The sequence below is a fragment of the Amblyraja radiata genome, chromosome 38, assembly GCF_010909765.2.
Source record: "Amblyraja radiata isolate CabotCenter1 chromosome 38, sAmbRad1.1.pri, whole genome shotgun sequence".
NCBI lineage: Eukaryota > Metazoa > Chordata > Chondrichthyes > Rajiformes > Rajidae > Amblyraja > Amblyraja radiata.
In genome coordinates this window covers 9265289-9292852 of record NC_045993.1, presented here as the reverse complement: position 1 = coordinate 9292852, position 27564 = coordinate 9265289, and the positions used below count along the sequence as shown (strand labels likewise).

The 27564-nt window shown below is 46.6% G+C and overlaps 1 protein-coding gene across 2 annotated transcripts; it reads left to right on the top strand.

The window, feature by feature from the left end:
- On the top strand, positions 1-27564 carry gtpbp1 (GTP binding protein 1). 2 transcript variants are annotated; one of them, XM_033013499.1, is made up of 13 exons: positions 1-310; positions 5577-5688; positions 6973-7153; positions 8613-8961; positions 13003-13126; positions 15528-15642; positions 17410-17554; positions 18244-18426; positions 20081-20216; positions 20914-21092; positions 22619-22798; positions 23678-23728; positions 25248-27564. In XM_033013499.1, exons 1-13 carry the CDS (start codon positions 179-181, stop codon positions 25335-25337), a joined length of 1977 nt encoding a protein of 658 aa, XP_032869390.1. In that variant the 5' UTR covers positions 1-178; the 3' UTR covers positions 25338-27564. The 2 variants fall into 2 exon arrangements, with proteins under 2 accessions (XP_032869390.1, XP_032869391.1); XM_033013500.1 differs by lacking the exon at positions 23678-23728 and having other exon boundaries at positions 3-310.

The following is a 27564-nucleotide window of genomic DNA, read 5'->3' as shown; positions in this document are numbered from 1 at the left end:
CTTGAAACAATTGCGCGAGGACTGGGCGCCCGAAGAGTGAGGGGTTGAGTGAAGTGGTGGGGGGGGGGCGCCTGGAAACAGCCAGGGTTTTGTGTCGGCGGAGGGAATAAACCTTTAAGGAGAGTTGGCGGCTCCGGCTCCGCCTCTCGTCCTCCTCCTCCTGAGAGGCCTCGGATCAATGGCGGCGCCGGCTGCGGCTGCCGAGGCCCGGCCCGGCGCCGGGGAGCTGCCCAGCATCTTCGCACCCGAGCAGGACGGCGAGCTGGACGAGGATGTCAACGGGGAGCTGGAGCCCGACCTGGCGTCCAAGGTAAGGGAGGGGGAGAGCTGAGAGGACGGGCTGGTCACTGGGCCAGAGGGGCTCCTACACTACACTCACCACGGCCAAACCTTCGTGCAACGTAGAAGATAAGATACACACAAAATGCTGGAGCAACTCAGCGGGACAGGCAGCATCTCTGGAGAGAAGGAAATGGGTCGATGCCCTTCTTCGTGCAGGCCTCACAGCCAGTAAACTCAAACACCTAAGATAGAGCCCAAAAAAGCTGGTGTTATTCAACAATCATTAGATTAGATTACATTAGATAGCCTTTATTGTCATTCAGACCGAAGTCTGAACGAAATTGAAGCAGTCATACATACAATACAATAAAAAAAACAACAATAAACACATATTAACATCTGACTGATGAAGGGTCCCGACACGAAAAGTCGCCTATTCCTTTTCTCCAATGATGCTGTCTGATCCGCTGAGTTTCTCCAGCTTTTTTTTCGTCTTATCTTCGGTGTAAATCAGCATCTGCAGTTCTTTCCTGCACAAAACTCTGAATCGCACAGCTGCACACTGGTCCCTCTACTCATTCGGAGCCGCCAAACATGTCACAGGCATTGTCAGCAGCACACACTGCTATGTTGCCCTTCAGATCTCAAAGCCAGCTACGAGATGCTGGAGTAACTCAGCGGGACAGACAGACTGACCCCTTCTCCATTCCTTCTTCCAGTGATGCTGCCTGTCCTGATGAGTTACTTCAGCATTTTGAGTCTATCTTCGGTGTAAGCCAGCTTCTGCAGTTCCTTCCTACACACGATGACTTATCTGCCTAGACACAGCTTCTTCCTCCTTATCTTTCCGTCCTTGGAGTTGCAACTTGTTGAGTTGCATGGTTCTCAAGTCTGGAGCGCTTAGATGTAGAGTATAGAAGTTCTGGGTGCTATATCTTAGCATAGCGTTAGTACTTGTGGTGGATGGGACAGATAAAGACTGAGTGTAATAAAAAGGAACTGCTGATGTGGGTTTATACTAAAGATAGATGCAATGTGTAGGAAGTATCTGCAGATGCTGGTTTACACGAAAGATTGACACAAAAAGCTGGAGTAACTCAATGAGATGGGTAGCATCTCTGGAGGGAAGGACTGGGTGACGTTTCAGGTCGAGACCCATCTTCAGACCTTCAGCGTCTACAGAAGGGTTTCAACCTGAAACGTCACCCATTCCTTCTCTCCAAAGATAAACACAACTGCGAGTGGTCGGCACACAACAAAAAGCTTTTCACTGTACCTCCGAACGTGTGACAATGTGCTAAACTAAACTAAAAGCTGGAATAACTCAGGATCAGGCAGCATCTGTGGAGAAAAAGATTAAGCATATAAAGTTACTATAGTATTGAGTTGCTGGAACGACACAAAGTATTGGAGGAACTCAGCAAGTCGGACAGCACCTTGGGAGGAAATGGTCAGATGCTATTTTGAGTTGAGATGCGTTCTTCAGACTCTTGCTTTAGTCAAAGTTTTGTCATGTCATGATATTGTGCAGACTGTTTTCATCCTGAGAATTCAGAACATTGTTAAAATGGTGATCTATTAATGAGTACTGTGGTCAGCGGGGTAAAGTCATTTCTGTTTGTTATGGGGTTTAGGACTATGGTATAGTCTCTTGAAGGGTATGGCTTGTTTTTAAGGTGCAAATTAAGAATTACTTATACATGTGAAAGTGTGGCAGAAATTTGGCATGTCTACTTCTAGGATCGATATGTATTAATTTTAATAGTAAATGAAAGTTCTGAGTGAGTTGCGTTAATTATCTATACGGCACGGATTTAATGGGCTGAAAAGGCCTCTGCTAGTGCCAACTCGGGAATTTCCCCTGTTAATTAACCTGTTCACAGGTTAATTATCCTATCAACATGCACACCTTGGGATCTGGGAGGAAACTTGCACACCTGATTGGGGGGGGGCAAAAAGAACTCTCATTCATTGAGGGAATATGCAAAGTCTGTGTAGACACAAGTATATATCAAGATTGATCCTGGAAGGATGGTACTACAAGGTGGCAGCTACTGGGTCTAATGCTGTGTTGCCTCTTTTGAATTGTTTAAAGATGCAGTATGGAAGCGGGGCTTTCAGCCCACCAAGTCCGCGCAGACCTGCGATCACCCTATACACTAGCACTATCCTACACACTAGGGACAATTTACAATTTTACTGAAGCCCATGAACTATCAAACCTGCATGTCATTGGAGTGTGGGAGGAAACCGGAGCACCCAGAGAAAACCCACATGGTCACATGGAGAACGTACAAACTCCGTACACCCGTAGTCTGGATGAAACGCGGGTCTGTGGCGCTGTCAGGCAGCAAGCCTACCACTGTGCCGGGTGTTTCCCAGTGACTGGGTAAGAACGTTGGTGTTGGTTCACTTGATCTGGAAGATTTTGCACAGTTAACCCAGGTGATCTCTCTTGCAATTGTGAGGTGGCTGCCGTTTTTATGCTCATATTTCCTTCAGACATAAGAGATTGTGTGGCCAGGAGAGTCAGCTTTCAGATCAACAAACCTATCAATCCTACCAAGCCTGGTATCAAATCGTCTTGGCCTCTTATGTTTCAATCAGATCACCTCATTCTTCTAACTCCAGTGAATATAGGCCCAATCCTCTTGGTCTGTTCTCACAAGACAACAGATAATAATAATAATACATTTTATTTATGGGCGCCTTTCAAGAGTCTCAAGGACAGATAGGGTAGACGGTCAGAACCTTTTTTCTGGGATGGAAATGTCAAAAGCCAGAAGGCATAGCTTTAATATAGAAACAAGGAACTGCAGATGCTGGTTTACAAAAAAAGACACGGTGCTGGAGTAACTGCATCCCCGGTCCTGGTACCATCCTCAAATCCCTTTCTCGCTTGACAGCATCTTTCCTATAATATGATGACCCAAACTCTATTAAGCAATGAATCATGGAGCCTTTAGAATCTTTGGGTAGCAATAACAAAAATAAACTTAAAGCTATTAAGAACCTCTAGTTTTGAAAATCCTGTGAGAGAAAAAAGGTTTGTTATTGCAAGTCTGAAATTCTCCAATTGTTTTTCTAACTCAATTTTCTATAACACAAGATTTCAAAAAAATATTGATGGCATTATAACAGAACTGCCTGCACTTGTTTTGGATGCAGTGCAGAAAAGTAATGGGTTGTAGGACATATGCAGCACAGGAACTGGCCCTTCTGTGTCGAACATGATGCCAAGATAAACTAATCTCTGCCTGCATAGCATCTATATCCCTCCTTTCTCTCCACATCCATGTGCAAATCCAAAAGGTCTATTAAATCCCACTCTCATTTCTCTCCACTTCATCCCACGGCAGTGTTCCAGGCACTCACCACCCTCTGTGTAAAAAAAAAAGCAAACCTGACCCGTACATTATCTTTAAACTTTGCCTCTCTGGCCTTAAAGCTGTGCCTGAGGGGTCCGGACAGAAAACGTCACCTATCCATGTCTGAAGGGACTGCTTCCACACTGTATGATTCTGAAGCATCATTGCAAATATATCAATGGAAACAATTGCTTGTCAATTTCATTATCCATATGGTGAAACAGACAGTATTCTTAAGAGACACTGGTGTCTGATTACTCTGGAGAGGTTACACAAAATAACATTTCCCCCTAAACAGATTTTTATTTGGAAGATGGCTTTTTTCTGCTTGTCAATTTCCAAAGTAACTTTCAAATAGTTCTCAAGTTCCTGATCGAAAACTCGTTTTAACCAATTCCGCCCATGTCATGCAAATAGTTTTCCTTAATTCATCCATCACAATATATACAATTCGCAGTGTGGAAATTACATATATTTTCTTCCTTTGGCGAAGGAGATCAAAACTGTTGCAGTAAACCAGTGAAATCTGCAAGGTCTCTAAAGTTCTGGTAAGGCAACTGTAGCGTTTAATAAAAAGAACTGCAGATGCTGGTTTATACCAAAGATGGACACAGCGCTGGAGTAACTCAGCGGGTTGGGCAGCATCTCTGGGGAACATGGATAGATGATGTCTGAAGAAGGTTCCCGATCCGAAACGTCACCTATCATGTTCTCCGTAGATGCTGCCTGACCCGTTGAGTTACTCCAGCATTTGTTGTCTATCTTTAACTATAGAATTTGTTGGATTAAGGGTAAAGTATTAAAATTCCAACTCTTTAATTGTATGCAAAAGATAGAAACAAAAATGATGACAGTAACTGGTATTACAGGAAAACCAGCAGATACAATAACCACAAACAAAATGTAGAGTGATGAAACAAAGGCAGGTAGACAAAAATGCTGGAGAAACTCAGCGGGTGAGGCAGCATCTATGGAGCGAAGGAAATAGGCAACGTTTTGAGAAACAAAAAGACAATGATTTAAGACTGGATATAATTAAGGAAGTGCAGATGGTTGTGCAAAGTGAAGTTGAAAGTGATAATGTTTAACCAAAGCTTGAGGAAAGATATTGGCTTTAAAAACATTGTGCCTTGTCATTGTGGTGTATCACACCCTGGGCATTGGTTTATGCAGTCATTGTAGTGTATACAAACCTGATATCCTATTATTGATGAAACAAGAGTCGCATATCCACATTGTTTAATCTCTTTATTTTTTAAATGACGGGTTAACAAGTCAGACTTAATCCTTTATTTGAAAGATCAACTGACTTGTATGTTTCTAGGACTTTCCACTTTTGGCTCTGATTTCTAGTAATTGCAGATTTGCGGTACTTTTGTTTACTTCATTCATATTTAGATACGTTTAACATTCCATGCAGCAAAGTGAAGTCTCCCTTGAATAATTAACTGTTGCTAGATTCACTTTAGAAGAAGCTGTAAACACCTGTTAGCGTGGTAGTTTAATTTAAAAAATGTTTTAGAGATACAGTGTAGGAAAGGGCCTTTCGGCTCTCCAAGTCTGCACTGACCAACAATCGCCCCGTACACTTGTTCTGTCCTACACTCTAAGGGCAATTTACAGAGGTCCATTAACCCACAAACCCGCACACCTTTGGAGTGTGGGAGGAAACTTGAGCACCCAGAGAAAACTCATGCGGTCACACAGAATGTGTAAACTCTGTACAGACAACACCTGTAGTCGGGATCGAACCCATGGCTCTGGCGCTATAAGGCAGCTACTCTGCTGTGCTGCTATGCCGCTCTAACTATTCAGGACATGGTGGATACTGGAGCACTATATCTTTAAATTAGGTGAGAATGCTTCACTTTCGACTGACTAATCAATTTATTTGGGTAATTGTGCTGTAACCTTGTTTTCCTCTAGTTTGCGTTGGTGAGCCCAAGTTCAGAGCAGTACGACTGCTTGTTGAAGCAGCTGAGAGAGCGAATGGATGAGGGTTGTGGGGAAACTATCTATGTGATCGGCCAAGGCTCAGGTAAAGTTTAAACATACTTTTACTGATTAATAACTTGTATGATTACTATGTATTTTATTTATACCATCAAACTACAGAAGGCAAATAATCTGCAAACCTGCACGTCTTTGGAATGTGGGAGGAAACCTCACCCGGAAAAAACCTACGCTGTCAAAGGGCGAATGTGCAAGCTCTGTACAGACAACATCCGTAGTCGGGATTGAACCCAGGTCTCTGGCGCTGTAAGGCAGCGACTCTACCGATGTGCCACTGTAGCTAGGCAGAATTGACAACTCTGTATTCCGAGGTGCAGAATTTTCAAGTGAGATGGGGAGGGGTGGGGGTGGTGGGGGGGCGTAAAATTAATTGTTAGTCAAGAACCTCCTGCCCCATCAGTGTTGGTCAAAGAATGTATTACTTCAATATTTAAGGAGGATATCTAAAAAGTCTCCTTAGAGGAGGCCATAACAGGTTAGGAATAAAAAGGATGTTGAAAGTTTGAGGGAGTATTGTAAACCACCTAACAGTTAACAAGAGATGGATAAACATATGCCGGCAGATAGCAGAAAGAGGTAATAAAATGGGTTTATGGTACAAGAGGATTTCCGTTTCTCAATTATGTTGGATTGCCTAACTGGGTGGACCAAGTTCTGCTCTCTCTTTCCCCCTCCTATTTAACATTCCCCTGGCTAGGAATACACCACAGTGTGCAGTGTGACTGGGTCAATTTTTAAAGTTCCTGTAAATTGTTTTTGTTTCCAGAAGGAAAATGAATGAACAGTGCAGTAAGGCCTGCTCCATTTATACGTTTGTTAGTTTAGTTCAGAGATACAGTGCAGAAACGGGCCCTTCAGCCCACCGAGTCCGTGCTGATCAGCGATCCCCGCACATTAACACGATCCTACACACACTAGGGACAATTTACACTTGCACCAAGCCGATTAAACTACATACCTGTACATCTTTGGAATGTGGGAGGAAACCGAAGATCTTGGATAAAAACACCACACGATCATGGAGAGAATGTACAAACTCCGTACATGGTCGGGATCGAACCCGGGTCTCCAGCGCTGTAAGGCAGCAACTCTGCCACTGCGCCACCATGAACCCCCATAATTCAGAGGAGCAGAATCAGTTCATTTGGCCATCAAGTCTACTCCACCATCCATTCATGGCTGATCTATCTTTCCCGCTTAACCCCATTCTCCTGCCTTCTCCCCATATCCAGTTGACTCCTTTACTAATCAAGAATCTATCAATCTCCACCTTGAAAACTCCCAATAAATTCCAGGGCTCTTGTTCCAGATGGCAAGAAATACGGACTGAACGATGATGACATAGAGGCATCTGTGGCGACCGTCAAGAGTCTGTCGGAGCAGATCTACTCTGATCTGATCCTTCTCCGTGAGCGGCAGGAGGCAGGCGGGAAGGTGGCCGACTACTTGGTTCGCAAACGAGTTGGGGAGAATGACTTTCTGGAGGTCAGGTAAGGAAAAGCAAAACAATTTAGTTTTAATACATAATAAAGTTATCATTTATATTGGACATTATAAAAATATTCGGGTCAAATTGCACCTGTGGAAAATTGGAGTAAATCATCAATATTGTTTGGGATGAAGGATAATTTGCTGCCTGTGTTTCTTTCTCACTCCTGTTTTCCTGGAAATGTTGGAAAACTTGTGTGGAACAGTTCATTTTTACTGCTGCCTTCTGCAGGCTTGTTATAATTGGCTCGATATTGGCTCGGAATAGTTTAGGTTAGAGAAACAGCGTGGGGGGGAAAAGGACCTTTGGCCCACTGAGTCCGTGCTGACCCACAATCACCCGTACATTAGTTCTGTCCTACGCACTCGGGAGAATCTGCACGTCTTTGGGATGTGGGAGGCCACTGAGCACCCGGAGAAAACTCATGCAGTCATAGGGTGAACGTACAGACTCCGTATAGACAGCACCTGACATCGGGCTCGAACCTGGGTCTCCGTTGCTGTGAAGCAGCAACTCTACCGCTGTGCCACTGTGCTGCCAGAATCTAATCCTGACCAAGGTTAAGCCTCCCAATGCAGCAAGTGAAAATCAAGTATTTGCAGAAAGTTAAAATGAATTAACAGATTTTAGAGGGATAAAAAACTGAGATTCCTACTGGAATGCGATAAGAAAAAGATACTTGCGCATTTCTATTGCATTTTGTGCATCCCAAAGCATTTTATAGCCAGTGAGGTAGTTTAGAAACTTTGTAGGAAATGTAGCAATCTCTAGGAAAATGATCAATCCCGTACTTGTGGTGCTTTGGGTGAAGGTTAAATATTGGCCGGCACATCCGTTCCCATAGCCGACATCCGAGGCCGACTTTGCGGGCTGGTGTCTAGGTGCCTGGGCGGACCAGTCCAGTACCGTTCGACGACTCTCAGAACCTATGACATCTGCTCCAGCTAAACGGATAATCCAGAACGGCTCTGGAACCAAGGGTGCTGGAAAACGATGGTGGGCCTGTATAGTTTTTATCCGAAGATGCACACAAAAAGCTGGAGTAACTCGGCTGGACAGGCAGCATCTCTGGAGAGAAGGAATGGGTGACGTTTCGGGTCGAGACCCTTCTTCAGGCTGTAGAAGGGTCTCGGCCTGAAGAAGGGTCTTGTTAACTCGGCTGGACAGGCAGCATCTCTGGAGAGAAGGAATGGGCGACTTTTCAGGTCGAGACCCATTGCTTCTCTCCAGAAATGCTGCCTGTCCCGCTGAGTTGCTCCAGCTTTTTGTGTCTACCTTCGGTTTAAACCAACATCTGCAGTTCCTTCCTGCGCATTGAATAGTCTTTTCACTGACTGAATAGCACGCTACAAAAAAGGTTTTCACTGTACCTTGGTACATGTGGTGATAATGAACTAAGCTAAATCTTGTGGCCTGCAGTCATCAGAGTTCATTTCTCCTCCTCCTCCTCCTCCCCCCAGGGTAGCAGTGGTTGGGAATGTGGACGCTGGGAAGAGCACACTGTTGGGCGTCCTGACGCACGGCGAGCTCGACAACGGGCGGGGATTTGCACGGCAGAAGCTTTTCCGGCACAAGCACGAGGTGGAATCTGGGCGGACAAGCAGCGTCGGCAATGACATTCTGGGCTTTGACAGTACTGGCGATGTGGTGAACAAGCCCGACAACCACGGAGGGGGGCTGGACTGGACAAAGATCTGTGAGAAATCCACCAAAGTCATCACCTTCATTGATCTCGCCGGACATGAAAAGTACCTGAAGACAACTGTGTTTGGAATGACTGGGCACTTGCCGGACTTCTGCATGCTGATGGTAAGAGTGTTGAACCAGACTAGTTTAGTTGAGATACTGTGTGGAAATAGGCCCCTCGGTCCACCGAATCTGCACCAACCAGCGATCCCCACTCACTAACACTATCCTACACACACGAGAGACAGTTCACATTTGTACCAAGCCAATTAACCTACATACCTGTATGTCATTGGAGTGTGGGAGGAAACTGAAGACCTCGGAGAAAACCTGCGCAGGTTACGGGGAGAATGTACAAACTCCGTACAGGCAGCAACCGTAGTGAGGATCGAACCCGGGTATCTGCCGCTATAAGGCAGCAACTCCACTGCTGAATCATGGTTAGCTACAAGATTAGTGTTTGACAGCCCGGGGCTCGTTTAGAAGGGAGGATCCTCATTGAAATTTATGAATAGTGAAAGGCCTGGATAGAATGAATGTGGAGAGCAAAGCTTCAGAATAAAAGGGCGTGCCTTTAGAAAGAAGATGAGGAGGAATTTCTTTAGCCCAAGGGTGGTGAATCTATGGAACTCATTGCCACAAACAGCTGTGGAGGCCAAGTCATTGTGTATTGTTAAGGTGGAGATTGATCGATTCATGATTAGTACGGGTGTCAAGGGTTATGGGGAGAAGGCAGGAGAATGTGGTTGAGAGAGAAAGATAGATCAGCCATGTTTGAATGGCAGAGTAGACTCGATGGGCCAAATGGCCTAATTCTGGTCTAATACCCTTATGGCAATATTGACTGACCCCCTCACGAATCTTTGCACATCCCCAATCCTTTCTACTCGTCACTTTAATTTCACGTTTCATTTATTTTCTTGTGTTTTATGACTATCGGCAGACCAATTTCCCTCCTGGGCAACTTGGCCATATTGAAAAGTCTTTTCAACATCTACCCAAGGGAGGGTCTTTGTTATCCCACTTTCTCATTTGGGGGCAATTTTGCAGATGCCAATTAACAGGTTTGTAGGATATTGGCTCAGTAAAAATTGTAAATTGTCCCTAGGATAGTGTTGGTGTCTGGGGATCGCTGATCGGCAGGGACTTGATGGGCCGAAGGGCCTGTTTCCGCCCTGTATCTCTAAACTAAAATGTATGCTATATCTATTTCTATATCTTTGATAGAGATGTACAAAATTAAGCAGCTAGTTTTTCCCCGACGGCAGTATCACATTCCATGCTACAAAACATTTAGTAAATAAAAGCTTGTAGTTTTGTTGCGGGAACTCCCTGATAATTACAAGACTTCATATTTACACAAAATGTAAAAACGGTGTCACGTTAGCGCAGCGGTAGAGTTGCTGCCTTTCAGCGCCGGAGACCCGGGTTCGATCCTGACCATGGGTGCTGTCTGTACACAGTTTGTATGTTCTCCCTGTGACCACATGGGTGTTGACCGAGATCTTCGGTTTTCTCCAACACTCCAAAGATGTACAGGGTTAATTGGCTACTGTAAATTGTCCCCATTGTGTTGGATAGTGCGAATGTGTACGGGATGATCGCTGGTCAGCGCGGGCTCGGTGAGCCAAAAGACCGGTTTCCACACTGTTTGTCTAAAGGTGTGGACCAATGGCCTCCCTTTATTGCTATTTTAAAAAAAAATAATCTGATTTGTAGCCTGTTGCTAGTAAATAGGTTTTTGGCAATCGATTATACTGAGGTAGGATTTCTGCAAGCAGACATGCACAGAGAACTGTGATGTAAACATGTCTGAGGTAAACATGGAGGTCACTTATTATCGGGGAGTCTCGGAGGCAACATGAGCTTTAACATGGCTTTGACTCTAGTTTCTAATGTTGAGACTAGTACTGTTCGAACCACTGAAAAGTGTGCACAAAGAAAATAAGCCAAAGAGTCTTTGACACGTCGCTGTACCGACTCCCGCCTAAAACAAGTGGCAGTTGAGTACATAAAATGTGTAGTCCCTAATGGGCAAAATTCAGTTACAACACAATAGCAACCCCTCTCTTTGCCAAATGTAACAGATTCTTGGAGTGTAACTTGACAGAGTGCATGATTTGTGGCATCCATGTCTACTTTGAGATCTAGATGTGATTGTTTAGTGTCGAGCCCTGGGCAAATTTGTAGGAATGAAAGCAGTGACCCAGATGCTTGGATTAATGGGCAGATAAGAGTTCAATTCCCATGATGACAGCTGGAGATTTAAATTTGTTTAGCTTTGGGATACAGCGCAGAAACGGTCCCTTTGGCCCACCGAGTCTGCACCGACCAACGATCCCCTCACACGTGCACTATCCTGCACACTAGGGCAGGGGTGGGCAACCTTGTTCTGCATAGGGGCCGGGACGCATGTCTGTGAGCGGATGGCGGGCCACATCTATCACGTGTACACATGGATCCCGCCCCAGATGGCAGGCATCAAATCACGTGTTCACAGAAGGTGGACAAAAATGCTGGAGAAACTCAGCGGGTGAGGCAGCCTCGTGCAATCCTTGCATGTCTCACCCGCTGAGTTTCTCCAGCATTTTTTGTCTACCGTCGATTTTTCCAGCATCTGCAGTTCTTTCTTAAACGTGTTCACAGAAGGTGCACGGCCGTGTGGTACAGCCAGAGCTCGGGGTGCCCGGCCGCTGCTCGGCGGGCTGGATGATTACGGGGGGAAAAAATCCACCCGGATGATTTCGGGTTGCGGGCCGCATTCGGCCCGGAGGCTGTAGGTTGCCGACCCCTGCACTATACAATTTTTACCAAAGCTAATTAATCTACAAACCTGAACGTCTTTGAATTTTGGGGGGAAACTGGAGTACCTGGAGAAAACCCACGTGGTCACAGGACAAACTCCGTACAGACAGGATTGAACCCGGGTCTCTGGCGCTGTGAGGCAGCAACTCTACCGCTGCACCACTGTGCTGTCCTAACTAGCCTACCTATGACAGCAAACCCTCTATTCTTGCTGCTGAGCCGTCCATTAAAAGTTCAGTAAGCCCCTTTGGGCAGTTAGCAAAGCGCAATAAACATTGGCCTTCCCAGCAATGTCTATGTTCTCTGACAAAATGCAGAATGGGGTAAATAAAGTGGCCACTTTCAGAAAGAACTAACTATCTTACTCTTCACTAAATGCCGACTGCTCTGGGTGGACTGAGGATTGGGAGTGGTAGCCTTTGAAGTAAATGTCAAAGAAGGGTAAATGGATAGTCTTTAATTTGGCAGAGTTAACTTGGCAAATTGAACGAGCTACTGTGCAGAATATAGCCATTGGAAGCAGAAAAGATTAAACATAATATCTCAAGTCACGAGCTCTAGAACTGTGGAGAGCAGGTGCAGAGGCTTCAGTGGTAGGAACGGAGCTTCCAATGATATGGTGCCAACCATGAGTTGTATCTAAGATATACACAAAATGCTGGAGTAATTCAGCAGGGCAGGCAGCATCTCTGGATAGAAGGAATGGGTGATGTTTCGGGTCGAGACCCTTTGCACTGAAAATCGGGAGAGGGAGGCAGAGATATGGAAGGGTAAGGTTTAAAAAGGGGAGATCAAAGGGGAAGAAGGTCATAGAATGTAGAATAGATCCTTGTTAGCTGAGGTGAAGGTGACAACGAAGCATACAATCAGTAACATTTAATCAGGGCAGCGTAACTAGTTGGAGAACTAGGATTGTGGGGGGGGGGGGGGGGGTAGAGAGGGAAAGCAAGTGTTACTTGAAGTTAGAGAAGTCAATGTTCATACCGCTGGGGTGTAAGCTGCCCAAGTGAAATATGAGATGCTGTTTCTCCAATTTGAGTTAGGCCTCACTCTGACAATGGAGGAGGCCCAGGGCAGAAAGGTCAGTGTGGGAATGGGAGGGGGAGTTGAAGTGCTGAGCAGGATTGAAAGATCGGGTAGGTTTAGGCGGACTGAGCGGAGGTGTTCAGCAAAACAATCGCCGAGCCTGCGCTTGGTCTCACTGATATACAGGAGTCCACACCTGGAACAGCGGACACAGTAGATGAGGTTGGAGGAGGTGCAAGTGAGCCTCTGCCTCGCCTGAAAGGACTGCCGCGGTCCTTGGACGGAGTCGAGGGGGGAGGAATCATTCTGATGTTGAATATTATTTTATTAAAGGTTGGCAGCAATGCTGGAATAGTGGGGATGACGAAAGAGCATCTGGGGCTGGCACTGGCCCTCAACGTTCCTGTCTTTGTTGTGGTGACCAAGATCGACATGTGCCCATCCAACATCTTGCAGGGTAAGTGGGAACATTCTGGGTCTCCATTTTATGTAAACCAGCGAGGGTTGTCCTTGCTGTGGTAGAGACACCATGAGAGCACCACTTTCACCACCACTTGCTCAACAGCTCAATGGTTTCTTTATTATCACGTGTACCAAGGTATAGTGAAATACTTTTGCATTCTGCTCGTCGAGATTATCACCACACATAAGCACAACTCCCCTCCCACCCCGCGCCTCTGGTGCAGAACAGCCCTCTGAGCCTGTATGCAGTAGATTACATTGTGGCACCATATTACAGTCCCAGCTGCAGTCCCGCAAACTGTTGTCATCCTCCTTGCTTGGCCCTCTTCAGCCCTTGTTCCCTGGGGAACGCCTCCGCAGTTGCCCTTGAAGGCACAAAAGATAAGACCCCCCTCCCCCCCCACCGGTTCTTCTTACTGGGCCCTTTGTCTAACGCCTGTCGCCGTCTTCCTCCTTTCCGGGCAGGTTCCCGGCTCTGTGGCGGGCGGGCCAGGCCTGCTGTTGGAATATGGCCACAACATGCTGGCCTTCACCTCTCCAGGCACGGTTTGCTGGTATCCCTTCTGCCAACCTAAATGGGGTGGGGGGGGGACTTGGAAATAATATTGATGTTAACTTTTAGTTCAGTTTGGAGACACAGCACAGACACAGGCCCTTTGTCCCACCGAGTCAACACCGACCTGTGATCCCCTGCACCCTAACACTATCTTACACACACACTACGGACAATTTATAAATTCTCCAAGCCTACAAATTTTGTACGTCTTTGGAGTGTGGGAGAAAACCGTAGATCCCGGCGTAAACCCATGCAGGTTCACAGGGAGAACGTACTAATTCCGTACGTCAGGATCGAACCCGGGTCACTGGCACAGTGAGGCAGCAACTCTACCGCTGAGCCAGTGACCCGGGTAGATGATTTATCTTGCCATTCTTTGGGAATTGCCTGTAAACCCGACTCTGAGGTTGTATGAAGCTGTTTATTACAGACAGTTACTGTCTGACGACTTTTTTGCCTTGTATTTGGAAAAGGTTGGTCATGTTTACTAGACATATCCATGTTCTGAAGCAGATGTAGAAGTGACATTGTTTCATCGTAAATATTTCGGCCGCACCTTAACACCTGACAGGTGTGACTCGGCTTTTGTGTGAAAATGTATATAGAACTACAGCTGCTCCTCGACCTACGATGGGGTTACGTTCCGATAAACCCATCGTAAATCTAAAATATCCTAAGTCGGAAACGCACTTAATACAATTTGATCACGTGGCTGGAAGTGAGCTGCGGCTCGCTGCCGTTGTCGAGCGTTTGCACCATCGTAAAGTCGAGATGTCGCAAGTCGGAGCATCGTAAATCGGGGATCATCTGTACTCCACCCCTCCACCTACGTTCCTCTCTCTGGCGTCACAATTCGTAACTCTTAAATCCTGCTCTCTCGCACCTTTTTCATCTCTGGCCTTTGTCCAACCATCTGATTATTGAAAGCCGCCAATGTATGTGTTCACCTAAGACTTGCCACGCTGTATCCTGCCTTCGCTTCTGGCTCTCTCCCCTCCCCCCCCCCCCCCCAAACCACAGCAATGAAAAACAGTCCTGCCCAAAATGTCACAAATATGTGTTCTCCAGGGATGCTGCCTGACCCGTTTCTCCAACACTGTTTTTTTTGTAAACTAACATCTACATTTCTTTGTTTCTACTACAAACAGCCTCCATTTCCCATTCTATGAGCTCTTGGGTTAAACACATTACAAACGACACATCTACCTTATTTCCAGAGCTTCCTCCGTCAATGTTGGGGATAATGTGTCCTGTGCCAACTGTTGGAACACTGTGTACTGCCTGGACATTGCTGATGGGTTTAATTCCTGTGGTAACACCGTATGCTGCCTGTGTATTGCCCGTGAAGAAGGGTTCCGATCCGAAACGTCACCTATCCTTTCTCTCCAGAGATGCCGCCTGACCCACTGAGGTACTCCAACACTTTGTGTCTACCTTCAGTATAAACCAGCATCTGCAGATAGACACACAAAGCTGGAGTAACTCCGATATTTATCTTTGCACCGCAAATCTTGCAGAACCAAATGTCCATTTGTCCAAAGCTTCGATGAACTTCAGGAATTTGTTGGTAAGGAGTGCCACATACACGTGCACTGTTCCGTGTAGTTTATTAGTATGAAACCGGAAGGTAGACACAAAAAGCTGGAGTAACTCAGCAGGTCAGACCGCATCTCTGGAGAAAAGCAATAGGTGACGTTTCAGGTCTATACCCTTCTTCAGACTCGGATTGGGGGGGGATGGGGAATCAAGAGATCTATCTCTCATCTGCAGTTCCTTCCTCCACATTTTGAATGTAAAAAAACTGAAAGGTTGCGTTCTGTCCCTCTTTATTATCGACTAGAAACACTGAAGTTGCTGCAGCGGCTGCTGAAGTCTCCAGGCTGCAGGAAGATCCCTGTCCTGGTTCAGAATAAGGACGACGTGATAGTAACGGCATCAAACTTCAGCTCCGAGAGGTAACTGCTCTGGTTTAACTTGTGTGCCTTTCACTTAGTTCAGTTCAGTTTAGTTTATTCACACGTGTACTGAGGTACAGTGAAAAAAATGTTGTATGCTAACCAGCCAGCAGAAAGGCAATACATGGTTGCAATCGAGCCATTTGCAGTGTACAGATGCATGATTTAACAAGTTGCCCACCCATTTAATTTCTACGGCGTAGTAACTCTTGCCGGCATATCGTCCAATGACTCATTGCCATTGCCCATGGATATGGTGGCGCAGTGATTGCCACCTCACAGCGCCAGAAACCGCGTGATCGATCCTGACTATAATGTCTGTACGGAGTTCGTATGTTCTCCTCATGGCCTGTGTGGGTTTTCTCCGGCTGCTTCGATTTCCTCCCACACAAGACCTAGAGGTTTGTAGGTTAATTGGCTTAGTGTAATTGTAAATTGTCCCCAGTGTGTGCAGGATAATGCCAGTGTGCGGGTGGTCGCTGTACGGCACGGGCACGGTGGCCCAAAGGCTTGTTTCCGCACTGTATCTCTAAACATAAGCGAGTTGCTCGGTCAACTGACCATTGTTGACCAGCTCGAGCCTTGCCCTGTTGCCTACGAGGTTGGGGTTCTCCAATTGATGCACCACAAGGGTGTTGTTTGACCTGTCAATGTCTCAGACTGATTCCTGGGATGGCAGGACTTTCATATGAAGAAAGACTGGATAGACCCGGCTTGTACTCGCTAGAATTTAGAAGATTGAGGGGGGATCTTATAGAAACTTACAAAATTCTTAGGGGGTTGGACAGGCTAGATGCAGGAAGATTATTCCTGATGTTGGGGAAGTCCAGAACAAGGGGGTCACAGTTTAAGGATAAAGGGGAAATCCTTTAGGACCGAGATGAGAAAAACATTTTTCACACAGAGAGTGGTGAATCTCTGGAACTCTCTGCCACAGAAGGTAGTTGAGGCCAGTTCATTGGCTATATTTAAGAGGGAGTTAGATGTGGCCCGTGGCTAAATGTATCAGGGGGTATGGAGAGAAGGCAGGGATGGGATACTGTTGGATGATCAGCCACGATCATATTGAATGGCGGTGCAGGCTCGAAGGGCCGAATGGCCTACTCCTGCACTGTGCGTAACTGGCGCGGGATACTTTGTACCTTTGTCAGCGCCCTTTATGTGGCAACGCTTTGCATACCTTGTGTATGCAAAACACAGAATGAATACGTTTATTGGCCAAGTATTCACATACAAGGAATTTGCCTTGGTGCTCTGCCCGCGAGTGACAACATGATGTACAGTGACAGTTAGGAATAACACACAAAATATTAAACATTAATAATAAAACATTATCGATTAAGAATTTCACATGGGACAATAAAGTATTCATTCATTGATTCGTAATGGTGGTCAGAGATATTATTGCTGACAAAGCTTCATGAGTAACTTCCTCGCCCAGCTCTCAGTCTTGATTTGTATGCCTGCCTCTTGTTTAAGTCTTTGAGGCTGTCGGAGAGCGAGGAAGGCCCCTGAGAACGAAGGGGGATCCTGGAGCGGGGGGGGGGGGAGAGTCAGGGGCAGGCGGTGGCTAGGAATGACCGGTGAACTTGTGGCACTTGTGTACTGCCTGGGTGAGGTCTGCTGCATGGTTTACCGTGTTGTATGCAAAAACAAAGCATTTCTCTGCAGCTAGATACATGTGACAATAAACTATCGTTGAATGCATTGAATCGCCTGTAACTGAGACTGATCTTTCTCTACCCCCCCCCCCCTCCCTCCCTCAAGGATGTGCCCAATTTTCCAGATCTCCAATGTGACTGGAGAGAACCTGGAGCTCTTGAAGATGTTCCTGAATCTGTTGTCGCCACGGACGAGCTTCAAAGAGGACGAACCAGCAGAGTTTCAAATTGATGACACCTACTCTGTCCCTGTGAGACCCTTTACTGTTGGGTAGAGGATGGGGGCGGGGGGGGGGGGGGGGGGGGGGGGGGAATGATACAAGCAATCGTGTAAAATTCCTTACCAGTCCTCCATGATCAAATTGTGTCGCATCACTTTCAGCTCAGTAAAAATATCTCCCCTCATGTCACAAGTTGTTGAATTGGTCAATAATTAAGGAGAGGAATTACCGAAAGGAAATATTTTGGGATGGGTGACCCCCAAAGGAGCATACTTCATCAAAGATTGTGGGAAGTCAAAGTTAAAACGATCCACTGCTTGCTATGGAATAGTGTTATGGTTCTTGACAGTCTGGACATTATGCAAGCCCAGCCAGCCAAAATTATGGCTGCAGAAGGATAAAAGTGAACTGCAGCGAGCCGTGCCTTGTGTTTCCTGTACAGTGTACTCCTGAACTAGGCTCTGTAAAATGGCTGCTTAGCTGAAACCATTGAATCCTGTATTACACAGGGAACACTCTTGACTTTGCAACAGTTATACACACCTTAATTTGTCTCTTGGCTAAATATTGTCAAGTAAATTCTAACTCTGGCTGGACTCATGAAAGTATGCACAGATATTGCTGGTCTTTGTAGGGAGAGTGTATGTTCATTGAGGTTTAGCCGCTGCTTGGCATTAAATTGTAATCCCCGCAATGCTCCCGTTTGATTGTGTTTCCAGGGTGTTGGAACAGTGGTATCTGGAACAACACTACGAGGTCTGATTCGATTGAATGACATTTTGCTGCTAGGACCCGACCCACTGGGAAACTTCATCCCCATCGCAGTGAAGTCCATCCACAGGAAACGAATGCCGGTCCGTGAGGTGCGAGGTGGCCAGACGGCGTCCTTTGCTCTGAAGAAGGTACTTGCTCTTTGCTTCACCCGGTTGGAAGTTTCGCCCATGATGATGAATAAACTCCCAAGGCACGCTTGCCCTAATACACAATCTGATTGAATGAGGGTGGCGGGTCGGTAGAGTTGCTGCCTCACAACGCCAGAGACCTGGGTTTGATCCTGACTACGGGTGCTGCCTGTACGGAGTTTGTACTATGTTCTCCCTGTGACCTGCGTGGGGTTTTTCCGGGTGCTCCGGTTTCCTCCCACACTCCAAAGACGTACAGGCTTGTAGGCTAATTGGCTTTGGTAAGTTGTAAAATTGTCCCTAGTGTGTAGACTAGTGTTGGTGTGTGGGTGATCGCTGATCAGCTTGGATTCCGCATGTTTCCGCGCTGTATCTCTAAAGTTGCAGTGCCAGAGACACGGGTTCGATCCTAACTAACTGTACGGAGTTTGTACTTCTCCCTGGGACCCAGTGGTTTTTCTCCAGGTGCTCTGGTTTCCTCCCACATTCCAAAGACATGTAGGTTTGTAGGTTAATTGGACTCTGTAAATTGTCCCTAGTGCGTAGGATAGAGCTAATGTATGGGTGATCACTGGTCGGTGTGGATTCGTTTGGCCAAAGGGCCTGTTTCCATGCTTTATCTCTGAACTCAAAACTAAACTAAAGCTAGAAGAGTCCAGAACCAGGGGCCACAGTTTCAGAATAAGAGGTAAGCCATTTAGACCGGAGATGAGGATACACTTTTTCACACGGAGTTGTGAGTCTGTGGAATCCTCTGTGGAGGCCGGTTCTCTGGATACTTTCAAGAGAGAGCTAGATAGGGCTCTTAAAGATGGCGGAGTTGGGGAATATGGGGAGAAGGCAGGAACGGGGTACTGATTGGGGATGATCGGCCATTATCACATTTGAATGGTGGTGCTGGCTCGAAGGGCCGAATGGCCTACTCCTGCACCTATTGTCTAAGAGAGATGGGGCAGTGCTGTGTACAGGCTGGGGACTGTCCTTGGTCCCAGTGTGCTTGTGTTATGGAGACTGCTTTCTATTTTCCACCCCCCTTTGCCTCGCATGGAAACACGCCCTTTTGCCCATGCCAACCAAAATGCCCCATCTTCACGTCCCACCTGCCTGCGTTTGGCCCATTTCCTTCTACACCTTTCCTATCCATCTGCATGTCTAAATGTCTAGCTGTGTTGCGATATCTGTCTACCAATGAATTCTTGATCATTCTGCTATAATGTTTAGTGTCTTCTGAGTCATTTGTAACTGTCACTATGTCATGTTGTGGGCGGAGCACCAAGGCAAATTCCTTGTATGTGAATACTTGGCCAATAAACTTACTTACCTGTAAACTACAGCTGAACACATACTGATTAACAGGTACAAACAGCTGGAGTAACTCAGTGGTGGAGAAAAGGAATTTTGGGTCGAGACGCTTTTTCAGACTGAAGAAGGGTCTCGACTCGGAACGTCACCTATTCCTTTTCTCCAGAGATGCTCTCTGACCCGCTGAGTTACTCCAGTTGTTTGTGTCTATCTTCAGTTTAAACCACCATCTGCAGTTCCTTCCTACGCATACTGACACGTCACAGTTTGCATTTTGTACTTCAGATATCATTGGAGATTGTTCAATGGAACTCCATCACTGATCGTCCCCCTGGCATTTTTGTTCCCTCAGATTAAGCGGTCGTCCATCAGGAAGGGCATGGTGATGGTGTCTCCGAAGCTGAATCCTCAGGCTTCCTGGGAATTCGAGGGAGAAATCCTGGTGCTGCACCACCCGACAACCATCAGTCCCCGCTACCAGGCCATGGGTAAGCAAACGGGATGGAGTCTCTTTGGCAGAATATTAGACTTGAGAGATAGGGATTTCAAGTTCACTCTTGTAATCTTATTTGGATTAAAGAAGGTTGTGGCTCCCCAGTTACTAGAAAATCGTGGTGGTGGACATGTCGTCCCATTTACGTTTTAGAAACATGGAAAAATAAGTGCAAGAGTAGGCCATTCGGCCCTTTGAGCCAGCACCACCATTCAATATGATCATGGCTGATCATCTAAAATCAGTACCCCATTCCTGCTTTTTCCTCATATCCCTTGATTCCGTTGGCCCCAAGAGCTAAATCTAACTCCCTCATGAAAACATCCAGTGAATTGGCCTCCACTGCCTTCGGTGGCAGAGAATTCCACAGATTCACAACTCTTTGGGTGAAAAAGTTTTTCCGCATCTCGCTCCTAAATGGCCCACCCCTTATTCACACAATAACCCAGTCACACAAGAGTTACGAGTTGTTCATAAGATGAGCACAATTGGGCCATTTTGTCCATCAAGTCTACCCCGCCATTCAATAATCTTTCCTTCTCCACTCCATTCTCCTGCCTTCTACCCGTAACTCCTGACACCCTTACTAATTGAGAAACTGTGAAGACAGAGGAAAGGATGTGGAAGGGGGGGGGAGGGGAACGTATGCGAGTCTGAGTGCCCGCTTCATTTTGAGTCTCTCTGGAACCCAGTGCACTGCGGCAGCATTCGCCAGACTGCCACCATCCTGTCCATGAGCAAGGACTGCCTGCGTACGGGTGACAAGGCCAACGTCCACTTCCGCTTCATCAAGACTCCCGAGTATCTGCACGCCGACCAGCGCCTGGTTTTCCGAGAGGGCCGGACCAAAGCTGTGGGGACCATAACCAAGGTAAGGTGGGGACGGCTGCCATGCTGGGTCGTAATGGGCTCTCTGCACCAGGGTGGGACCACTGAGCCACATGTGGTTCAAGTGAAACTTCTATTAACACACGCAAGGTTTTAATTTTGATGATGATCCATTTGCTGGTGATGTGGACAGACGTGCACACTCGATCTTTTGCAAAGTTCCTTTCCATCGTACAGGTCCACTGCTGATTTTCCAGCGTTGGTGGTCTGGCATCTCCTTTAATTTGGACAAGATTACGAGGGCGCGCTTTAAATCCCCACCCCCCCCCCCCCGGGAAGTCCACCCGATTATGTGGCACCTAGTCTGCGTGAGGTGGCCGATCTAGAAACATAGAAAATAGGTGCAGGAGGAGGCCATTCGGCCCTTCGCGTCAGCACCGCCATTCATTGTGATCGTCCCCTATCAATAACCCGTGCCTGCCTTCTCCCCCATATCCCTTGATTCCACTAGCCCCTAGAGCTCTAACTCTCTCTTAAATCCATCCAGTGACTTGGCCTCCACTGCCCTCTGTGGCAGGGAATTCCACAAATTCACAACTCTCTGGGTGAAAACGTTTTTTCTCACCTCAGTCTTAAATGACCTCCCCTTTATTCTAAGACTGTGGCCCCTGGTTCTGGACTCGCCCAACGTTGGGAACATTTTTCCTGCATCTAGCTTGTCCTTTTATAATTTTATATGTTTCTATAAATCTCCCCTCATCCTTCTAAACTCCAGTGAATACAAGCCTAGTCTTTTCAATCTTTCCTCATATGACAGTCCTGCCATCCCAGGGATCAATCTCGTGAACCTACGCTGCACTGCCTCAATCACAAGGTTGTCCTTCCTCAAATTAGGAGACCAAAACTGTCCACAATACTCCAGATGTGGTCTCACCAGAGCCCTATACAACTGCAGGAAGAACTCTACCTCATTGGGACATTGGGGTTGAATTTGTCCCCTGTGGCCAGAGCTCTGGAACTCTGGCCCGGCCAGAGCCGGCAGATTCGTTCCCATGGCTGACTCTGCGGGCCAGTATCTCTGCGACCGCCTAGTTCCAGTACTGATCGACGATTCTTGGAGGCCGTGACCTTCGGTCTGGCTAAATGGATAATCCGTTTTCAAATTTCCAAACTCTGCAGAATTTAATTTTTCACTTTCATGTCCACTCCCACTCTCTCCTGAGCCTTCCTCATCCAGAGGCCAATTATTAACGTACAAATCTGCACATCTTTGAAATGTGGGTGGAAACCGGAACACCCGGAAAAATCCCATGTGGTCAAGGGGGAAGAGCATCCAAACTCCGTACAGGCAACACCCGGAGTCGGGATCGAACCCAGGTCTCTGGTGCTGTCAGGCAGCCACTGTGCCGCACTGAGGTGGTGGGATTGGTCTGTGCCGCTCTGCATGCGGGTCTTGTAGACCAGTACAGACGATTGAGAGGAGGAGGGGGAGGGCGTACGTCCTTGCAGCTTTCTGATCAGTCGAGGGGAGGGCAGTGAGAATTAATCTCGGCTTCCGTTGCAATCCAGCTAATACAGACAACAAACACGTCGCCCTCCAACACCAAACCACTGCAGCTGAAGATGCAGTCAACAAAGAAGGGCACCTTGGTGAAGAAGGAGGAGATGCCGATGGCAGCAGGCTCCACCCTTGAGGACGGCCTGTCTCCGGGGCAGGCAGCAGCCCTGCACACACTCAACCAACCTCAGGTGGGAAACATGCCCCGTTTGATTTTCAATGTCCCTTTAAAGGAAATGTGACCACAGTCTACAGCATGGAGACGGACGGGCTCCTCGGTCTGAATCCATACCATCAAGTACCCATTTACGCTTTCAAAAAAAAAATGGGGACAAAGTGCTGACAAAACTCAGCAGGTCCGGCAGCATCTCTGGAGAGCATGGTTAGGTGATATTTCAGGTCAATGCCATTTGTTCCACAGCGAAATCTCAAGGTGCTGCCTACTTTAAGAAAGTTCTCCTCGTTCTCAGGGGAGTTTTGTGAGATCTTCTCTCGCTGTCTTTCCTCTCCCCCCCCCCCCCCCCCCCCCCCCCCCCCCCCCCCCCCCCCCCCCGCGATTCCTGCTGCTATTTAAGAGGGAGACGGGGGGGTCTTGACCTGAAATGTCACCTCTCTGTGTTTTCCAGAGATGCTGCCTGACCCGAGTTATTCCAGCACTTTTTTGTGTAAAGCAGCATCTGCATTTTACTGTGTAGCCATTCACACTAATCCCATTTCACTTTCCTTCTTAGTGTACTAACGTTCCCAGGTGATAGTACACAAAATGCTGCAGTAGTTCAGCGGGTCAGGCAGCACCTCTGGGATGATGAAGGGTCTCGACCCGAAACGTCACCTAATCCTTTTCTCCAGAGATGCTGCCTGTCCAGCTGAGTTACTCCAGTACTTTGTGTCTTTATCTTCGGTGTGACCCAGCATCTGCAGTTCCTTCCGATACAACGTTTCCAGGTGTTTGGCTTTGCCTGCTAGAGTTTGAGGCTCTGGGCTGGAGCAGAATGCCTCAGCGGGGACTCTCGCCTTTTGTTCACTTTGTCTGTCTCTTTGCTTTCTGTTGCTGCCCGCACGCTTCACAGATGCCTTCAGAGGAGAATAAACATAACCGGGATGTTAATAAGGAAAACAAGGTAGCAGTATGGTTTTATGTTCTGCTTTATTGGTTTGGCTATCATGGTGACCAATCTGCATCTACACATCAGCACCCTGTTACCAATGCTGAAAGTTGATCTGTCCTGGTCACTACTGAACGGAATGATGACAGATTTTTGGATTGTGCTGTAATTAATGATGGGAATCAAAATTTCAACTCTCTTCCTAAAATTGAACATTGCCCCCTGTGGACAAGAGCTCAAATCTTCCATCTTCCAAATAGCCTTTTGGCACAAAATGCTGAAGTAACTCAGCAGGACAGTCAGCATCTCTGGAGAGAAGGAATGGGTGACGTTTCGGGTCGAGATCCTTCTTCAGATTACATAGAAAATAGGTGCAGGATGAGGCCATTCGGCCCTTCGAGCCAGCACCGCCTTTCATTGTGATCATGGCTGATGGTCCCCAATCAATAACCCGTGCCTGCCTTCTCCCCATATCCCTTGATTCCACTAGCCCCTAGAGCCATAGAAAAGCTATAGAAACATAGATTGGCACTATGTAGCTGGGCAGGGCTTGGTCAAGACTTCAGGGCCTGGCACTGTATTCATGGGCATGAAACAAAATTACTCTGGGGTGGAACAGTGGTAGAGTTGCTGCCTTACAGCGCCGGGTTCGATCCTGACTGCAGGCACTGTCTGTATGGTATTTGTACATTCTCACCGTGACCCTGTTCCTCCCACATTACAACGATGTGCAGGTTTGTAGGTTAATTGGCTTCAGTAAAAATTGTCAATTGTCCCTAATGTGTAGGATAGTGCTAGTGTATGAGGTACGCTGGTCTATGAACTAAATCTCACATCAAACCAATGGTCTGTGCCAGTAACTGGGACTATGCTGGCAAGAAAACAGCATCTTTGGAAAGAAAGCTAGAGTTGAATAAACTTGATTATTACTCGGGTGGGGGTTTGTTTGGTTTGCTGTGGGCAATGGCTGTCAAACCCCGGCCATGTATTTAAAAACCCAACACGATGCAGATCTCCCTCCAAGGACACGAGCAAAGTAACGGCTGTCTCTGGCACTGTAATGCAGAAACTACCACTGTGCCATCGTGCCACCCCAGTCAATTTAGGAGTGGCACAGCTGTAGAGTTGCTGCCTTACAGCGCCAGAGACCCCGATTCGATCCGGACTACGGGTGCTTGTCTGTACAGAGTTTGTACGTTCTCCCTGTGACCTGCGTGGGGTTTCCCCGAGAACGCCTGCTTCCTCTCACACTCCATAGACATACAGGTTTGTAGGTTAATTGGCTTGATATTAATGTAAAATTTGTCCCCAGTGTTGGTTAGTTAGCGTGCGGTGGGCCGAAGGGCCTGTTTCTGCGCTGTATCTCTAAACTAAACTAAGTGCCCTTTGTTTGGTATTGTGCAACTGCCGGAACCGAGCAATTGGCCAAATGCTAGCGGGCATGATATGCAAATCCTGTGTCAGCTACCCACTTGTCACTTTGTCATCTAAAGAATGTCTTGTATCAGTTTCTCCTGTCTGATTTTCTTCGCAGCCCAAGACGAGTGGAGGCAGAAGGCGAGGAGGACAAAGGCACAAGGTGAAATCCCAGGGAGCTGCGGTGACTCCAGCCAGTGGCTGCTAGATATGTCACAAAGTGAATGCAGAGCAAGGAGACCGACCGTTCTCCTACCATCCCAATCACTGCTTCCCTTGCCCGTTTCCCCTCTCCGACCCAGGAGGGAAAACCCAAACCACAGCCCTCTTATAGAAAGATTATGGAAGTATCCATAACCAATTAGGAAGTGACATTGTTACCTTTTTTTTTTAAAAAGAGATGTTTTTGGAATGGATTTTAACATTTTTTAAACCATTTGCTGATGTCAGTGTCAACTTTGTCTCTCTTGAACTTTGTGCATGTGTGTCGCTTTTTTGATATAAATATGTTTAATCACACATTTGTCGATTGAACTTGAAGTATTCAAGGGAAATGCATCGATTGTTTTAATTCTAGAATTAATTTTTAACTTGTACTGACCACCTTTGTTTTAATTAGACCCTACAGTTCATTCAATCTTTTGGCTGTGACTGAATTATTTATTAAAGATGCTGTGTCCGTTTTATTCTATTTTCAAGGAGGTTGCAGTGACCTTGATAGATCTCTGTAATTGATCCTGTTTTGTAGTTTTATTTTAAAAAAAACTGCTATAGACAGGGGTATGAAACTATTGTTGAACCAAATTGCCAAGACTAGTTATTTGAGATGGTGTAGCCCAGATCATGGGTACAACAGAATTTTAAATGCACAAGAAACTGCAGATAGAAGGTAGACAAAAGTGCTGGAGAAACTCAGCGGGTGCGGCAGCATCTATGGAGCGAAGGAAATGGGCAACGTTTCGGCCTGAAACGTTGCCTGTCCTTCGCTCCATAGATGCTGCCGCACCCGCTGAGTTTCTCCAGCAATTTTGTCTACCTTAGAATTTAAATGCATCTTGGTCCTCTCTAACCTTTCCTCTATAACATAAATGATCTGTGACAAAAGAGGAAATGGGTTTTTAGAGAGGATGTATTATAACCAGCCTACTTAATTTTTGATCAGAAACACAAGCTGTGGTTGGGTGCAAGCATGCTCGGTAGGCCTATGGGCGCTGCCCTGTAAACTAAGTGACTTTTGACGTGAACAAACGTAACAACTGTGTTTGATTGGCTTTGGTCAATAGGGTTAATGGCCTGAGGTTTCTATTGAATAGGCCCCAGTCTTTCAGATGTAGAACTGCATATACTGGTTTATACCAAAGATGGGCACAAAGTGCTGGAGTAACTCAGCCACTCAGGCGGAATCTCTGGAGAAAAAGGATAGGCGACCTTTCGGGTCAGGACCCTTCTGCACTCTTGTTCAGTCAAGCGCCCTGACTCGAAACGTTACCCATCCTTCCTCTCCAGAGATGCTGCCTGACTCGCTGAGTTACTCTAGCACTCTGTCTATCCTGGGCCTTTGAGATGACTGATTTACCTTCTACCGTTCCAGTCTGCACAAGACTGATTTGTTTGGAATTTGAAGAAGACTTTGAAGAAAGGTGGAGCTGATTAAGTTGGAGGTTTTGCTGTTATGCCTGGTGGAGGGGGGTGGAAACTTGTGAAACCCTGCCAACAATGGTCCACTTGCCAGCCTGTCTGTTACTTGAGCTGGAGTGGTGGAGCCTTTTATTTTAAACCTCCCTGATAATTGGTAATCAATTCACAAAAGATGTGGGAGCTGTGTTGGTGGGAACAGACCTTTGAGGGATTAGAATGTATAGATGTTCACATTATATACTGAGTACCACGACAGGTGTTTATGTCCGGAATGCTGATACAATCCAAGTGCTTTATTTCGCCCAAGACCATTTTTGGTCCCAAATATTAAATTTCCTAATTGCTGGTGCACGGGATATGACTTGGCTGGGAATGGCACTCGGTCTTGAACAGGATCCTATTCTCGTGCCTCATTGTTACGACTATTCCACAAACACTGGAGGTCAGTCATGCACTTGGCAAACCAACAGCAAGGTGTATAAATTATGTCTTGGGAATGTTTTATAAACTATGCTTGTGCCTGGTGCTAATGTTGGGCAAATTTAATGTCCAAGAGACCAATGCAGTGTATTTAATGGATCACAGTTCAATAGTGCTGGAGGCTTTTGAGTTGGTTGGAACTGATGGGCTGCCTATATTTTGGTATCTCTCAGAAACGGCCAACCCCTCAATCACCTCCACTAATGTTCAAGTCTAGAGGCATATTGAAAGATCATCACCAGAGGGCTTCAGTCCTTTCTGTCCAAGGACGTGGACATTGTGCTGTATTCATTAATAAAATGGTTCCATTTCATTGA